Here is an 18,414-nt window from a genome sequence, read left to right on the forward strand (position 1 = left end):
ACAGAACAGAAGTTCTCACCTGGAGGCAATGTTGTACCCCAGGGGACATTGGGCAGGGATGGGGCTTCCTACTGGCATCTCATGAGCACAGGCCAGGGATCTTGCTAAACCTCCTACTGCATACAAAAGAGCCTCTCACAACAGAGCTCAACAGACAGCTCAAATGCCAGGGTGCCAAGACAGAGAACCCCTGCTGTGCGACCTTCCCAAAGAGAAGGCCCATTTGTAGCCGTGCTTGCAAAATCAGTTTCCTATAAGGATGTTGTCATTTCACCAACAAAGCCCTCCTTGTCTGCTTTAGAAATGTCTGGTGTGGGTTGGCCAAAGGCCCTGGGATCTGAAGGAAAAACAGATGTAGACTTAGATGCCAGCTGGCCACAGGCAGCCCTGCCCTAGCCTGGACTTGCCTGATGAGGACACAGCTGTGGGCACCAGAGTCCAGGAAGGCCAACGTCCATGACCACAGGCTGGGCTGGTCCAAAGCCTAAGGAATAAATGCCCTGGGGATTGGGATGGAGAAGGTGGAGTTCCCCCTTCTGTTATCTGGTTTTAGCACTGATCAGCTATGTGCGACTGGGGGCCAAGTTTGTCATTGGTAAAACTGCAGAGCCAGCCCTTTCAGTGAAGAAAGATGCCATGCAAGTGTTTGAAAGAAGAGAGCCCACCCCAAGGCAAGTTTGGGGATGGGAGGCCGTCCCACCTTGCACTGACTTGCCATCCTAAGAACCCCTCTCTGTCCTCCTCCTCTTCTCTACATCATTGGTAAACCTCTAACCATGGCTCACATTTGATCAGTGAAATGGAGACACCCTCACCTATCAAGTCACTTGCTTTTTAGCTACTAGTTTTGGCCTTTTTGAGTTGTCCCGAAGAGGGCAAGAGGGCTGGGCCTTGGAATATCCTGGATGATCAGTCATTGGCCTTGGCCAACTTGGGAAGGTTGATGAGGGCTCCCTGCTCACTTCTCCTGGGAATGCGTGGGTCTTAACACCAATGCGTGGGCCTTATCTCTTACCAAAGGAAGATGTCCATTGGAGGTTTTTCTGAAGTTAGGGTCTCCCTCTTTCACCACCAGCTGGCTTCCCTGATTGGAACTTTCTAGAGCACATTCCCACAGGGACAGGTCCTATGGCAGAGGGGGAGTCCAGGTGGAAGCAGACGTCACCTGGGGCTAAAGGAGAGGTAAGACAGGTACAGAAGAGAACCCTTGCTCCATCCTGTGTTTCTCTGCAGATAATGAGAAATTTTTCACCACCGGACAGAAGGACCTGTACCTGGAGGCCTGTAAACTGATGGGAGTAGTCCCTGTCTCTTACTTCATTCGGAACATGGAGGATTCCCACATGAATCTCAACCACCACGGGCTGGGCCCCCGGGGTACCAAGGCTATTGCCATCGCCCTGGTGGTGAGCATACCAGGGGCGGAGGGTGGGGGGCACACGAACCCTGGTGGAGGTGGCAGGGTGACAGGGAGGCAGGCCTGAGATTCAGAGGTCCTCTCCTGTGGAGCCTAAATAGTAGCCTTTCTGTCCACCCCACCCTAGGCTCAGCTTCACTGCAAGTTGATTTCCCCAACGGGCATAGACTCTCCTTCAGCCCTCGGAAGGGGGTCGCTAGAGACCCAGGCCTTAGAGGTCTATGTTCTTCCCTATTCAGGAAGCAAAGGCACCAGGAATGGGCTTGGGCCCGTGTTAGTGCAGCAGTCTGCAACCTTTTTGGCACCAGTTTCATGGAGAGCAATTTTTCCATGGATGGGGTGAGGTAGGGAGGTTCATGAGAGCATGCAATCTAGATCCTTTGCACGTGCAGTTTACAACAGGGTCCATGCTCTGATGAGAATATAATGCCTTTGCTGACCTGGTGGGAGACAGAGCTCAGGCAGTAGTGAGAGTGATGGAGAGCACCTGAAGCTTCACCCGCTCACCTGCCCCTCACCTCTGAGCAGCCAGGCTCCTAATAGGCCGTGAACCAATACCGGTCCTTGACTTGGAAATTGGGGACCCCTGAATTAATGTAAGAATCCTAAGCAAAATGGCAGCATGGGTCTCCATCCCAGAGTCTCCTTTGCTATAAATGGGTTCACTGCTGAGCTGTTCCATTCAACGTCTGTGCACCTAGACTTTATGGTATGGCGTTACAGAACCACTACCGTATTCACAATCCGTGATTGACCAAAATGTCATTGGGCAGTACATGACTATAATTATGACTGGTTATGTACAAAATTGATTCCCATTAAAGAAAAACAACAGGGGGGACCAGCAGATGGAGTAGTGGCTACGTCTCTGGACTCCCACATGGCCAACCACAGCTCAAGTTCCTGACCCAGTGGCTAAAACTCATGCCAAGCACATGTGCACATGTGCCCGAAGATCCCGTAAGCAGAATGGAGAAGGGATTGTAATGTGGCTATCCCAACTAGGGGGCGTTTTCTCTCTTTCTTTCTGTCTCTCTCTGTCTCTATCTCTCCAGCAAGTACACATGCCCTATGACAAAAACCTCTCTTAAAAATAATTAAAAAGAGGGACCAGCAGTTAGCAGAATGGCTATGTTGCTGGACTCCGGTGTAGTTGACCGCAGTTCAAGTCCTGGACCCAGTGGCTTAAACTCACGCTGGGCGCATGTGTGTGCGTGCCCAAGATCCCAAAAGGAGAATGGAAGAGAAAAGATTGCATGTGGCCATCCCCCCCGGGGGGTGATTTCTCATTTTCTGTCTCTCTCTGTCTTTCTGGTGAGTGCACATGCCCTATTGCAAAAACCTCTCCAAAAAAAAAGAGAGAAAAAAAAAAAAAAAAACTAAAAAGAGGGGCCAGCAGGTGACACAGTGGTTAAAGGCCCGGGACTCCCACACGGCCACAGTGTAAGTCCTGGAACAGGTGGTTTTCTTTATCGCTCTCTCGCTCTCTGTCTGACCAAACTGGAAAATAATAATAATAATAAAAGTAAGTTAAATAATTCTTTAAAAAAAAAAAAAAAAAAAGAAAGAAAGAAAAACAGCTAGGACCTGCACAGCACTGTTCACTTAGGAAGGTAAAAAGAAAGTTCAATTTTTGAAAATCTGTGTAAGTAGGAGAGGTAGCTATATCTTTAGAGGTGTTATTTTAAAATCAGTAATACTGGGCCATCCAGGTGGCATGGTGATTAAAGTCCCTGGATCCCACATGGGTCAAGTGCCAGAACTGGGAGCCTGAAAACCATGCCAGGAATGTGTGTGCACATGCCCAACGTTCAAAGGGGAGAGTGAAGGAGAAGGGCCCGTGGCATGGTCATCCCTCTTAGGGGGTGCTTTCTCACTTCCCCTCTCTTTTTCCCTCTCCCTGTCTTTCTCTGTTGAGTATATACACAAATTAAAATTAAGTACATAAATAAAATCAGTAATACTTAGATTGCCTATGAAAAGAACAAACAGAGGAAAACAAAGAGAAATCAAAAAAGAATTTTTGAAACATGTTATTTATGAAAGATCCGGAAGAAGCAGCCAGTGAATTTGATAGAGAGTGAGTGATTGAGAGATAGGAGAAGCTGGATAGAGACAACAGACATTTCTGGAAGATTGAGTCAGCCAGGTTCAATGAGGCAGAAGTCTGAGAGGACGATGAATGAGAAAGGCACTTCTGGGCCTTGATACCTATTCAATTACAAAATACACGGCACTCTCCAAAAAGCCTTGAAACACGCTGTCATTGCTCATTGCTGGAATGTAATCATTATTAGAACGTAAGTTTCTCAGGGAATGAGAATGTGTGCTGTCCATTTTGAGTTCCTGGCCCCCAGATGGCTTCGTGGAATACAGGGTCTTATTTGCCTTCACCTCTCCTCGTGACATGCTCATCGCCTTTTGAAAGCACAACAGCGTTTGCATTTAGCATATGCCCATTAAGAAGCTACATGACGTGTGAGATTGTACTGTGTTTTCGGAGGCGCAAAGAACAAAGCCATCCTGAAACTTACTGAGGGTTGAAAGACTGATGAATGAAGTGTTAGGAACGCACCATTACCTCGGGAGCTTCCTGGGAAAGTAATGGATCATAATGAAATCCTCTCGGGGCTTAGATCACTTGTTTCTTGGTAACAGCATTTTCCGTTTGGGGAGAGTTTTGTTCTTCTCGGATTCTCTGTATCATTCATTTGACAGTTAGTCATTGTGCCATGCCAGCGGACTGTGCTTTTGTTTGCTTTTTGTACTATTTAACTTTTCACATGTTTGTGTTTCCCTGACTTAGATGAAGAGGACCCGATATTAGGGATCTGATTTCATGCCGTGTCTGTCCCTCGGCCACCTAGCTGCCCTTGCACTTGGCAGGGTTGCGGGGAGGTGGTGGGGAGCTGCGTTCACCCCAGGCTCCCCAGCAGTGAGCACAGAGAGTGACAGATAGACCTTGACCCATGTGAAATGAACGTAGGTGGATTTGGTGATTGGGTTTCTTGCTCTGTGTGACAATAGGCAGGCACCCACTGAGACTCTGGAAGTGCTCATTCACCTTAAGTTTCTGGGCACTGCTAAATAGCAGCTAGCCTGGGAAGCCACTGGAGCCATCTCCCCAGCCTTCGAGCATGAATGAATGCGCCCCCAGCCTCTCCTCCCACAAGAGTTGGAACCACAAACATTCCCTGAAGCCATCCCGCAGTGCACAGCTTGGACTCTCACTGTCTATTTCTTAGGGAAGACAGGCACTGAAGTTCTTTCCCACTTGCTCCTGGTCTCGCTGCTTGGTGGGCTTCGGAAACGCTAAACTCCCTTGGCGTGCATTCTCTGTGCTTGCTTGCCTGGATGAGGCGAGGGAGAAGAGAACAAAAGCTCTGGTTAGAGCTCATCTCAGTCCGCCATGCTGCCGTGAAGGTTCTCTCCTCTCCTCTTGCTCCAAATGGGATTGGAGACGAGCTTGGAGGTAGCTATTTACCAGGCTTAAGTCCAACTCCTTCCAAACACACTTGAGCCAGTCTCTGAATAAAAGGGAGTACCGGGGCCAGCCAGTAGTGTAGTTAAGGTGCTGGATCCCAAACAGCCAACTCGTCAGTTTGGGTCCCAGTCTTGGTGACTTGAAAAACACAGCAGTGTCCAAAATCTAAGAGGAGAATGGAAGAAAAGGGATTACGGTGTGGTCATCCCTCCAGGAGTACTTAATCATTTTCCCTCAATCTCTCCCCCCAGCGAGGGCATGTACTCTACAGCAAAAAATGGAAAAGAGGAAAAAAAAAAAAAAGATTTAAACCTAAACAAGAAACTAGAACTCTGAAGAAAGCAAAAAGCAAAATAAATGCTTTAGAAGAACTCTGTGCAAAAATAAAATATATGTTTAAATATTCTTATTCATTCCTTAATCCTTAAATATCCTAAGTATTCCCTTAATCTTTTTTTCTTGAGAGTTTTTTTGCTATAGGGCATGTGCACTCGCCAGAGAAACAGAAAGTGAGAAATCACCCCCCAGGGGAGATGGCCACGCAGCAATCCCTTCTCGTTCATTCTCCTCTCATGATTTTGGGCATGCACGCATACGGACCTGGCATGAATTTTAAACTGCTGGGTCTGGGACTCAAGCTCTGATCCACTGTGGGAGTCAAACCACATAGCCATTATGCCATCTGCTGGTCCCTCCCTTAATCTTATAGTAAGTAACGGTATTGTCTTGCTGGGACTAAAGAAATTACAATCTTGTAGCCAGCAGTTGGCATGGTAGTTAAGGCACTGGACTTGCATGTGGCCAACTGCAGTTCAAGCCCTGGGCCTGGAGAGTTGCTTTCTCACCTTCCCTCTCTTTCTCTTTCTGTCTCATTAAAAAGAAAAAATTAATAATACAGTAAATATATAGTAAATAAAATTAAATCATTCTTTTTTTAAAATAAAGAAGAGTTAAAATTTGTTTAGCTCACCCATGTGTCTTTGACTATCCAGGGCTTTAATTGTTTTAATGACCCGCTTCTAAATTCTCCCAGGACAAGTGTATTGTCCTAGCAAAACCCAGGCAGACGGCTCATCCTTCTGTTCTACTGATCCTTTCCTTGCCTTTGGAATTCCCAGCCTGCACCTCTGAACCCTTTGATGTGGGATGGGGGCCCCTGGGCCAGGGCAGGCAGGGAGCTGACTAGGTCACCAACCACTCTGTGTCTTTCTTCCCCTCCCTCTGTGATGACGAAGTCCAACACGGCGATTACCAAACTGGAGCTGGAAGATAACTGCATCATGGAAGAGGGTGTCCTGAGCCTGGTGGAGATGCTACAGGAGAACTACTACCTGCAGGAGCTGGTACTGTGCCCTCCCACGGCCTCCCGCCGTCCCCCTGCGCTGGGACTCAGACAGCTCTGTCCAAGCCAAGGGCAGCCTCCTGCCTCTCTGCAGTCAGCCTGTGGGTTCCTCTCCTCTAGACAAGACTTTCAGAGACTGTGTTCCCTGTGAGTGTAGAAACCCTAAGAAACCACTTCTGTCTGCACCTTACAGCCCCTAATGGACAATCATACCTCCACGTGGTTGCCTCAAACTGAACTTTTTTTTTTAATTATTTATTTAACTTTATTTATTCATTCCTTCATTTTTAATTTGACTAGAGAGATACACAGAAAGAGAGAGAAAGAGAAACTGAGAGAGCAAGCCTCGAGGTCCAGGACTCGAACCGTGGTCAGCCACGTGGGAGCACCCAGCGCCTTAACCACCACGCCACCTGCTGTTCCCAAAACTGAACTTTCTTAAAGCACATTCCAAGGCCCAGCCTTGGTGACACAGGCAACATGCTGATCTGTAGTGTCGGAAGCCCCGTGGCAGCCATGGGTCCAGGTCCCGGCCTTACCTGAAACATGCCAGTCATGCACATGCCCGAGATCCTGACCAACTGGGACTGGGCAGAGGGGGTCACGCCATGACAAGACCCTGCTCAGAGTGCTCCTCCTCTCTTTGCACTCCCTCATGAAAGATATAAAATACGCTTTAAAAAACCATTACGCCAGCAGATGGTAAAATGGTTACGTTGCTGGACTCCCACATAGTCTCCCACAGTTCGAGTTCTGGACCTGGCAGCTTAAAACTCACACTGGGCGTGTGTGCATGTGTGCCTAAAGTCCTGAGAGGATAACGGAGAAAAAAAAATATATATATATATAAAATAATTCCATAAAACACAATGTGCCCAGGGTCAGCAGGTGTTGTGGTGGTTAAGGCACTGGATTTCCACGTGGCTGACCAGTTCGGGTCCCCAACTTGATGGCTTGTAAATCACTCCAGGCGTGTGTGTGTGTGTGTACCCAAATCCTAGGAGAACAGAGAAGGCCATCCCTTCTAGAGAGTAATTTCTCACTTCTTCTGTCTCTGTGTCTCTCTGTCTCTCTCTGGTGAGCACACATACCTTAATAAACACCTAAAGAGAGAGAGAGAGAGAAATGCAATACGCCTGCAGATGTTGGTAATAGTAGCTGCACAGTGTGAATGTACTTAATACCACTGAATTGAACACTTGAAAATGGCTAGGATGGTAGATGCTGTATAGTTTATCACACACACACAAAGGCAGCAGCAATTAAGATAATAATGGCTAGTTTGCATGAAGTCTCTCTCATGAGCCAGAAATGCACAGCCCAGTTTCGCTTTTCTCTAGCACAGCGATTCATACTTCGTGGATCACTGAATGGAATTTACACTCCTAATTTGAACTCAATGGTTCCTGCAAAACTGTCCAAATGAAGCTCTTTGGTTCAAAACAAACAAAATAACGTGCTAAAGTTCCAGGACTAAGTAGGGAACGTAGGCATCATGGGAACCAACCTCAGAGGAAACTGAGACCAGTGCAAGGGTCTCATAGAGAGGCATTGGGGAAAAGCCAGGTGGGGTCGGGACCAGCAGATAGCGTAGTGGTTAAGTCACTGGACTCCCACCTAGTCGACTGGGACTCGAGTCCCAGACTCAGTAGCTTAAAACTCACTCCAGGCTCACATGTGCGTGCCCAAGATCTCGAGAGGAGAATGGAGGAGAAGGAATTGTGGCGTGGCCTTCCCCCTTGGGAGATGATTTCTCGGTTTCCATCTCTTTCTTTCTCTGTCTCTCTGGCAAGCACACCTGCCCTATAACAAAAATCTCTCTAAAAGAAAAAGGAAAATAATAAAGCCAAGTAGACTGCTGGTTAAGGAAGCTAGATCCCATGTGATCCACCATGCAGTTCGAGTCCTGACCTGGCGCCTTGAAAAACTCACTGGGTGCACGCATGCGGTGTGCCTAAACTTCCCAAAGAGGGAGAAGTGGAGAAGGGATTGTAATGTGACAGTCCCTGGGGAGAAGTGGAGAAGGGATTGTAATGTGACATTCCCTGGTGAGGGCAGCTGTGGGGAAAGGGATTTCTCTCTCTCTCTCTGTGTGTCTCTCTCTGTCTCTCTGTGTCACTGGCAAGTACATGTGCCCTTTGGCAAAGTGAAAAAAGAAAAAGAGGAGCCAGAAAGTGGCGTGGTGGTGGTTAAGGGGCTGGATTCCCACCTGGTCAACCATGGTTTGAGTCTCAGACCTGACTACTTGAAAATCATAGTGGGCACGTGTGTGTCGGTGCCCAAAATCCTGAGAGGAGACTGGAGGAGAAAGTACTGCAGCATGGCCCTTCCCCTTGGGGGGGGTGACTTCTCACTTTCCCTCTTTCTCTATCTGTCTCTCTCCAGCAAGGGCATGAGCGCTATGGCAAAAAGCTTAAAAAATAAAGAGAGAGAGAGAGAGAAAGAGAAAAAAAAGAAACTAGATCTCTGCATTATCCCAGTCCTCTAACACCCGACCCCCCTCCCAACCCCAATCCTGCTCCCTCAATGCAGGCCTCTAGCCCGCCCCACCTGGACATCATTTGTTAACGAGGGCCCTCTGGGGGATGTTCACATACCCATGTTTTCTTGCCTTTTAGGATATTTCTGAAAATGAGCTTGGTTTGGAGGGAGCCAGGATCATCTCAGAGTTCCTCCAGAGAAACATCTCTGCCCTCTGGAATCTTACACTTTCAGGTGAGCCTATGGAAGGGGAGGGAGAGGACCTTGGGAATTAGAGGGAAGAAGGGAGAAAGCAGAGGGCATCCAGGTCCCACCTGAACAGATCTGGTCTCAACAACCAGCATATTGCTTCCACCTCCTGCTAAACCTTTCCTGGCATCCTCCCCACCACAGCCCCCTGGACTTCCTGCTTACCTCAACAAGCTGGTTCTGATCCACTTTGCAACATCTTCCCTCCACTCGAAAGTCTCTGCCTTCAGATATCTGTGTGGCTTACCTGGTTCCCCGTGTCTCCACTCACATGTCATCTCCTCGAACGAACTTCCCTGACTACTCTATTGGAACGGCACCTCTCGGGGGCCAACAGGTGGCGTGGTAGTTAGGGCTCTGGACTCCCACGTGGCCAACTGCGATTTGAGTCCTGGACTAGGTCATTTAAAACTCACACCAGGTGCGTGTGCATGCGTGCCCAACATCCCGAGAGGAGAATGGAGAAGGGATTGTGGCGTGGCCATAGCCCCTGGGGGTGATTTTTCGCTTTCTCTCTCTGTCTCTCTCTGGTGAGTAACACACAAGCCCTATGGCAAAAACCTGAATTAAAAAAAGAAAGAGAGAGAAAGAAAGAAAGAAAAGAAAAAAGAAACAGCGTCTCTCCACTTCCATCACTCTCTGCCTGTTCCCTGACTTGGTTTTTCTTCATGGCATCCTCCTATTGTATGCCTAATTTTTTAATTATCTTATTATTTGTCTCCCACATGGAAAAAATAGGTCAGTTGAGAATTTTAGTGCCCACAGACCTGTCTCACTTTGGTTTGTGGTTTGAATTTATACACTCTTAAGGTCCGGGAAACTCTAAGCCATAAAATTAACCTGAAATGTAGCCCTGCTGATAAGACTCAGCCCCTCAGGAGGGACAAACCCTGATCCCGGCTACTTGGGATTCCCACAGATAAAGTCCCACTAAAGACTCCTGAACTTTTTGTTTGTTTGTTTTGCTATAGAGTATGTGTGCTCACTAAAGACAGAGAGAGAGAAAGAAAGTGAGAAATCAACTGTCAACAGGATGGCCACACTGCAATCCCTTCTCCTCCATTCTCCTCTTGTGATCCTGAGCACCAACACACATATGCCCAGTGATTTTCAAGCCTCTAGGTCCAGGACTCAAACCATAGTCAGCCACATGGGAGTCCAGCACTTTAACCACCATGCTACCTGCTGGCCATCTTAACCACCATGCCACCTGCTGGCCCCCAGAATGTTTTTTCTACCACATTTTCTAGTTGGTTGTCAATGGTGCATCTGAAAGCGATTCATTTCTATACATTGATCCTACATTCAATCACTTTATTGGATTATCTCATTACTTTTTTTAGAATTATTTTTTTCTGAGAGTTTTTTCTATAGGGTTCGTGTGCTTGTCAGAAAGACAGAGAGAGACAGAGAGACAGAAAGTGGAAATCACCCCCCAGGAGGGATGACCACACCGCAGTCCCTTCTCCTCCATTTTCCTCTTGGGATCTTGGGCACGCACGCACACTCACCGTGAGTTTAAGCCACCAGATCTGGGATTCAAACCACAGTCAACTACATGGGAGTCCAGCGACATAGCCATTATGCCAACTGCTGGTCCCTATTTATTTTATTTATTATGATTGTTATTTTTGATTGTTATTTTTCAGTTTGCTATAGGGTACATGTGCTCGCCAGAGAGAGAGAAAGTGAGAAAGCAAGCTGCCAAGTCTGGGACTTGAGCTGTGGTTGACCACATGGGAGTCCAGTTCCTCAATCACTACGCCACCTGCTAGCCCTGGGTTATCTCATTTCTTCTAACATTTTCTTAGTTAACTTCCTTGGATACATATATGCAAATAATAGAAATCCGAGCTCTGCTTTTCCAATATTTACAGCTCCTAATGATTTTTCTGGTTGGACTGGTTAAGACCCCTACCATAATGGTAACATCATAGAGAAAGCTCTTTGTAAAAATACAAATGGCCCAGCTCTATTCCTGGCTGCTGGATAAGCCTCTTTAGAAGAAAAGAACTGGGAATCTGTGTTTTATCGAATTTCCCAGGTGATCCTCTTGCAGCAGACTATGTACTAACCACCGATGGGAACGTGAGGACTTTAATCATTTATCATCTAATTTTATGTACGGGCTAGTTTATTACCTCATTTTATGGCCCTGCTGCCAAACACAGTCAAACAAGTATTTCTGTTTTGTGAAGGCATTCACTTAGTCATTCATTCACTCAGTAAGTATTGATTAAGCACTGTTAAGTGCAAGCACAATGAAGGTGTCAGATATACCAAGAGTAGTAAGGGTTCCAAAGAGAAATTTAGGGCTAAGGCTCTGTGTCGTACATTCCCCAGAACTTGCCATTGCTTCACTTAGACTGTTGAGTAGGGCAAAGATGAGTAGGGTACTTGTGTTGATCGCAGCATAAGGGGTGCCAAAAAACTCAGTAACCAAGTAAAGAAGATCGAAATGCAGTCTTTTTCAAAATCAATATAAAAGTGAACACATCCATGATAAACAAAATATCAGAATTTATGATGAAGTACAGGAGCACCCAACAGGGATAGAATAGGATGGAGAGGGTTGGCAGGTGGCATGGTCGGTTAAGGTGCTGGACTCCCACATGACTGACAGTGGTTCAAGTCCCGGACCTGGTGGCTTGCTTTCTCACTTTCTCTCTCTCTCTGTCTCTCTCAAATTAAAACAAAAACAAAAATATAGATAAATTAAATAATTATTTAAAAAAAAATAATCGGACGAAGTCAATAAGGCCTTGTCATGAGAGTGTAGGGTCAGATCCTATGTTTCTTTAAACTTTTGAAACTTTTTCAGTGTATGATTTTGCATTCATTTTTATTTTTAGAAATAGTGTATTAAGAGGCTGGTGGGTGGTATGGTGGTTAGGGGTTCTGGACTCCCACATGGCTGACTACGGTTCAAGTCCCAGACCTGGCAGCTTGCTTTCTCACTTTCCCTCTCTCTTTCTCACTCTGTCCCTTTCTGGTCAAATTTAAATAAATGCATTAATTTTTTTTTTTTGAGAAAGATTTTCGCTATAGGGCGTGTGCGCTCGCCAGACAGATAGAGAGAGGCATAGAGACAGAAAGCGAGAAATCACCCCCCAGAGGGGATGGTCACACCACAATCCCTTCTCCTCCATTCTCCTCTCGGGATCTTGGGCACGCACGCACACGCGCCCGGCGTGAGTTTTAAGCTACCGGGTCCAGGACGTGAACCGCGGTCGACTACATGGGAGTCCAGCGACATAGCCATTACACTAACTGCTGGTTCCCCTAAATGCATTAATTTTTAAAAATAAATATTATATTAAGATAGTATTTATTTTAGGCCAGCTGTGTGGCCTGATCTACATGGCCAGCCACAGTTTGAGTGCCAGCCTCAGAGGATTCAAATACATGCCAGCCCATGCATGCACATGCCCAGATCCCAGCAGGAAGGAGAAAAGGAGGGGGAAATGTTGCAGCAAGATCACACCCCATTGGAGGGATACTTTCTCACTCTCTCTCTAGTGAGCACACACATCCTCTGGCAATAAAAACGTTTATTAAAAGAAATATTATTTAGGGCCAGCAGTAGCATGGAGGTTAAGGCAACTGAATCCCACACAGCTGTGCAGTTTGAGTCCTGGGGTTGGTGGCTTGAGAGACACGCTGGGCGTGTGCACCTATGCGCCCCAAATCCCTAGAAGAGAGTAGAGGAGAAGGGATCGTAGCGTGGCTATACCCCTCATCCCCGGAGGGTGTTCTCTCTCTGTTTGTCTGTCTCTGGCGAGCACACATGCCCTATAGCAAAAATAAAAAAGGCTGGGGGTTAGCTGGTGGCAAGCGTGGTGGCTAAGGTGGCTAGATCCCATGTGGCCAGCTACACGGTTCAAGTCCTAGACCCAGTGGCTTGAGAAACACTCTGGGTACGTGTGGGTATGTGCTCCAAATCCCAAGAGCAGAATGGAGGAGAAGGGATTGTGGCATGGCCATCAACCCAGGGGATACTTTCTCACTTTCTCTCTCTCTCTCTGGTGAGCACATGTGCCCTACAGAAAAAAATTATTCCTCTTGATTACTGCGTTTTTTGTGTCTATTAAATTGTGTACCCAGGCAAATGACACCCTTGTCTCACCGTGGTCCTAGCCCTGCTGCTTGGTCTTGGGTCAGCATTTTTTACAATGTCACAGGCTCTGGGTACCAGGTAGGGGCACTGCAGCTGGGAGATGCACAGGGCGTGGAACTTTCCAGATGGTCATGGTAGAGAGAAGGAGGGCTAAAGCAGATGGTAGGTGGTTGCCTTTCTCCTACTCAGTCATGTCCATGTATCTGCTCAAGTACATACTACTCTTTATTTATTGTAAGTTATTTTTAGAAATTTGCTATAGGGCAAATGTGCTCATCAGAGAGGGAAAGTGAGAAAGCAAGCTGCCAGTTCTGGGACCGTGGTTAGCCTTGTAGGAGTCCAGTGTCTTAATCCCCACACCACCTCCTGGCCCCCCGGGCTACCTTGTCTATGTCTGATTGTTTCAAAGGGAAGTGGGCCAGCAGCTAGGCTGTGGGAGGATAAGGGGAGCCGGGGCTTGGAGCGCTCTGCTTACACACTGCCCTCACTACAGGAAACAGCTTCAAGGAAGAATCCGCAACGCTACTCAGCCAAGCCTTGTCGGTAAGAAGTGGGGGTGCAGCCAGGCCACATGGGGGCCTGCTCCAGGAGATCTGGGCCACCTAGAGACTGATGGGCATAGGGAAGGGGGCTCACATACGTGGTTTAGGGAACTGGTGACTGGTTTGGACTCTACCAGCCTCAGCAAAAGCCATAGCATACACTAGGGTGGCTTGGATAGCACTAAATTCTCCCGGTAGCCACCAACAGTTAAACCTAAAATGAATAAGAAAACACCTTCAGGGACCAGCAGTTAGCATAATGGCTATGTCGACTGCGGTTCAAGTCCTGGACCCCGTGGCTTAAAACTCACACTGGGGGCATGTGCGTGCGTGCCCAAGATCCCAAGAGGAAAATGGAGGAGAAGGGATTGCGGCGTGGCCATCCCCCCTAGGGGGTGATTTCTCGCTTTCTGTCTCTCTGTCTCTCTCTCTCTCTGTCTGGTGAGCGCACATGCCCTGTAGCAAAAACCTCTCAAAAAAAAAGAAAAAAGAAAAAAAAAGAAATTGCCTTCAGAGCCAGGTGGTGACGCAGTAGTAACATGACTGGACCCTCATGGGAAGGTCCTGGGTTTCCATCCCAAGACCTCCTGTAGACATTGGGCACTCATAGGGCCTGCCTGTTATCCTGGTCAGCCAAGGCTGGGGAAGATCATGGTGTGAAGACCCTGTTAAAGGTCTCTCTCTCTCAGAAGAAATTAATAAACCTTTTTTAAAAAGGATTAAATAATTTAAGTCATACTTTAAGAAAAATTAATTGGGTCCAGCTGTTGGCATGGTAGTTATGGCCAACTGTGCAGTTCAAGTCCTGGGCACAGCAGCGCAAGAAAAACCTCTCAAACGTGTGTGTGTGTGTGTGTGTATGTGTGTGTGCCAGAGACCCCAAGAGGATAATGGAGAAGGGACTGCAGTATGGCTATCCCCCACCGGCTGTCAAGGTTTCTCACTTTCCCTCTCTCTGACTCTAGCAAGCACATGCATCCTATAATAAAACCTTATATTTTTTAAAAAAAGGAAATACTGAAAGTTATTTCATTTCCATGAAGAGGTCTGTGAAAACAGAAAACAAATCCAGCCAGGAATTCTGCCCAGGGACTCACTGGACGAAAGAAAGAAAGAAAGAAAGAAAGAGAGAAAGAAAGAAAAAGAAAAAGAGAGGAAGAGAGGGAGGAAGGAAGGAAGGAAAAAAGAAAGAAGAAGAAAGAAAGAGAAAGAAAAAGAAAAGAAAAGAAAGAGAGAAAGAGAAAGGAAAAAAAGGAAGAGGGAGAGAAAGGAAAGCAGGAAGAAAGGGAGGGAGGGAGGAAGAAAGAAAGAGATTGTCTTCATTCTAACAACCCTAGCCCCTGTAACTCGGGGTTCGTGCCTCATCATACCACTCAGAAAAGTGAGATATTTGCAGTCCCAAGGCAAAAATAACCTCTTCCCACTGTTTGTTTCCCCAGGCTAACTATCGACTTAAGAGGCTGGATCTCAGTCACAACCAGTTCTCTGACCTGGGAGGAGAGCAGCTGGGCCAGATGCTGGGTGAGTAGAAAAAGGATGTGGCCCAGGCCCAAAACACATCCCAGGTGAGCCAGACACCTGGGCGTGGGAAGCGGTAACTAAAACGCACAGAAAAATAACTCCCCGACCTTGAGAAGGCTGAGGATCATTAACCGGGGCACGGTAAGCATAAACTGTCACAAAAACAGCTATATATATATATATATATATATATATATATTTGACAATATTTAAAATATGGGTCTGATAAAAGTTACACACCAAGGACAACCATAAAAGACAAGCCATAGACAGGGAGCAGATATGTGCAGCATTTGTATAATATAAAAGGTAAGTGTTGGGGGCTGGCCCTGAAGCCTAGTGGTTAAGGGAGACAGACCCCACATGGCAGATTGTGGTTTGAATCCTGGCCCCGTGGTTTGCAGAACATGCTGGGCATGTGTGTGTGTGCCCAAAATACCAAAAGGTCAGAAAAATGGAGGAGAAAGGATTGGAAAATGACCACCCCCACAGGCAGGGCTCTTTCTCCCTCTCTGTTTCTCTATCTCCCTGCAAGTGCATGTGCCTTCAATTATAAAACAAACAAAAAGAGGAGCTGGCAGGTGGTGCAGTGGTTAAGGGCACCAGACTACCACATGGCCGACAGTGGTTCAAGTCCCAGACCTGGCAGCTTGCTTTCTCACTTTCCCTCTCTGTCTCTCTCACTCTGTCCCTCTGTGGTCAAATTGAAATAAATAACTACGTAAATAGAGTTAAATAAAATACAAAAAGAAAAAAGTTAGTGCTCAGAATATTGATAAAAGACTATTATCATCAATTAGACAATGATATTATCCCCAATAAAACAATGGCCAACTCATATGGTCAGCAAAAGAAAAAAGCCAAGTGCCCAACCTCTTTAGTAATTAGAGGATTGCACGGGAAAACAGTGAAAACATTTTCCATCATCTACCAAGGCTACAAAAGTTTAAAGTCAGTGGGTAGGATAGCAAATGCCGTAGGCGGCGGAGAGGAATAAGAGGCCTCACTGGCTGCTGGGCAGAGCACTGTGAGGAGCGACCTGGCAGTACTGGTGAGGCTGGAAACGTGCACAGTCTGTCCACAGCAATTCCCGTGGAGTGTCTCAGAGAAGCGCTCCCACATACACAGGGAGAGTCTGAGGAGGTTATGGCATTGCTGGGAAAGGGGAAAATCACAGGGGCCACCCAGCGGCATAGTGGTTAAGGCGGCTGGATCCCACATGGGTTGACAGCATGGTTCAGGTCCCAGACTCGGCAGCTTAGAAAGCGCACTGGGCACGTGAATGTGCTTACCCAAAATCCCGCAAGGAGAGTGGAGGAGAAAGGATTGCGACGTGGTCATCCTCTCTTTGGGGAGCTTTCTTTCTCTCTCTGCAGCTAGCACATACCAAAAAGAGAGAGAGAGAGAGAAACAAAAACAACTCAAAAGGTCACCCTCTTTAAAAATAAGGAGGGGCTGGCAGGCGGTGTGGAGGTTACGGCGCTGGATCCCACATTACCAGCTGCACTGTTCGTGTCCTGGGCCCAGTGACTTGAAAATCTTGCTACCCAAGGTCACATAGCTAGCAAGTGGTGAGATCAGAATGAAGTCTAAATCATGTGAATGATGTGGCCACTTAAGAGACGGAGGAGAAGCGATTGCAGCGTGGCCATCTCTTCTGGGGGGCGACTTCTCACTTTCTCTCTCTCTCTCTCTGTCTCTAGCGAGTACACACACCCTGTCAGCTGGTGGGAAAGGGGTGCTAATTTAGACGGGGTGGGGAGAGCAAGGCCCCCAGGGAAGGTGGATGCTTGCTGAGACCTGAATAACTAAGCACCAAGTTTGAGAGACCTTTGGGCAGATAAAACAGAGCTTAGTGTGTCTGAGGGACATGGAGAAGACAAGGGAGGAGAGTGGGAGGCAGAGAGGTGGGAGAAGTGGCCCCTGGCCACATCACGTCAGGCCAGTTAGGAGACTGTTGTGCTAGTCTCGGCAAGGCAGGGTGACAGCTTGAGCTCGGGCAGGAGGTGGGGACAGAGAAGTGTGGATGGATTCAGCTCTATGTTGGGTGAAAGCCGAAAGGACTTGCCAATATGAAGCATGACGGAAAGGGAGAGAGAGCCTCGTGGTCACTTCGCTTCAACCCCTGCCGGGTGATGGCATCATTTAGATGGGGAAACACAGGCTAACACTCTGGAGGGCAGGAGGGAGGAGTCAAGGACTCCATTTTGGCCATTCCAAGTTTGTGGTAGCCGTCAACACCGGGGTGGAGACCCAGCCAAGTGGTTCCGTCTATGAGTTTAGAGCTTGGCGAAGCGGTCAGGACTGGAGGGGTACATTTGGGAGTTGTAGGCATATAGACGGCAGGTTAGTTCCCCACATCTAAGCCAGTGCTGTGGATCATCTTCAACACTGGGTAAATGGCTAAGCCGACAAGTTATGATCTGAGGGTTTTACTCTTCATTGCTGGGCAGTGAGCCTGTGGATATCTAACTCTGAGACTGCGTTATTCGAGGTGTGGGGGAGGCCGAGCTGACGCCCTCCTCTCCAGCCCTCAATGTAGGACTGACAGCGCTGGATCTGAGCTGGAACCACATCCACACACAGGGAGCTGTGGCCTTGTGCAACGGCCTGCGGGTAAGGCGCTCCCTGGTAAGGATGGGGGGCCTCCTGCCGGCCGTCTCGAACCTCTCCCTCATGATAACTGTGGATGAGGGCACGCTCGGCTCTTATCAAAAGCTTTGTGCATTAGTCTCCCTCTCACAATTTCTGGATGTGAGTTATTTTCTAGTATAAATCCTACCTGCTGACGCCTGGGTGGAATCTTTGGGGACACTTCAAGAGGGCAGTTGCATTAGTGGGTAGGGAATGACCAGAAGCAAAAAATTATTAATAAAAAGTTAATAATACTTGAGACGCTGAGCCCAGAAGGGAGGGACTGGAACAATCCGACAGCTCTGTCTCTCCTGGGAACCACTGAGCACCAGGTCCTGGTAGCAGCAGGGGACAGAAATCTGGGCCCACTTGGCTGGCTGAGTCACAGGCGACCTTGACACTGGTGCTGTTCTCCCTCTCCATGGAGGCGAACGTGACCCTGAAGAAACTGGATCTCTCCATGAATGGCTTTGGGAATGAAGGGGCTTCGGCTTTAGGGGAGACCCTCAGACTCAACAGCACCCTGGTCTACCTGGATGTCAACGGCAATGACATCGGCAATGAGGGAGCCTTCAAAATCAGCAGAGGGCTGGAATCCAACGAGAGCCTCAGGGTTCTGAAGGTAGT

At 47.6% G+C, this 18,414-nt stretch overlaps 1 protein-coding gene across 3 annotated transcripts in view; it reads left to right on the forward strand.

The window, feature by feature from the left end:
- LRRC74A (leucine rich repeat containing 74A) overlaps nt 1-18,414 on the forward strand; it is a 36,074-nt gene that overhangs the window by 3,940 nt on the left and 13,720 nt on the right. For 2 of the 3 annotated variants that reach the window (XM_006157071.3, XM_006157072.3), the window contains exons 3-9: nt 1,234-1,406; nt 6,137-6,244; nt 8,862-8,958; nt 13,584-13,633; nt 15,072-15,153; nt 17,648-17,769; nt 18,215-18,409. In XM_006157071.3, coding sequence (XP_006157133.1) covers nt 1,234-1,406; nt 6,137-6,244; nt 8,862-8,958; nt 13,584-13,633; nt 15,072-15,153; nt 17,648-17,769; nt 18,215-18,409 — 827 coding nt within the window. The remainder of the gene's footprint in view (nt 1-1,233; nt 1,407-6,136; nt 6,245-8,861; nt 8,959-13,583; nt 13,634-15,071; nt 15,154-17,647; nt 17,770-18,214; nt 18,410-18,414) is intronic. The other variant, XM_006157073.3, reaches the window with a different exon arrangement.

The sequence above is a fragment of the Tupaia chinensis genome, unplaced genomic scaffold, assembly GCF_000334495.1.
Source record: "Tupaia chinensis unplaced genomic scaffold, TupChi_1.0 Scaffold000528_1, whole genome shotgun sequence".
NCBI lineage: Eukaryota > Metazoa > Chordata > Mammalia > Scandentia > Tupaiidae > Tupaia > Tupaia belangeri.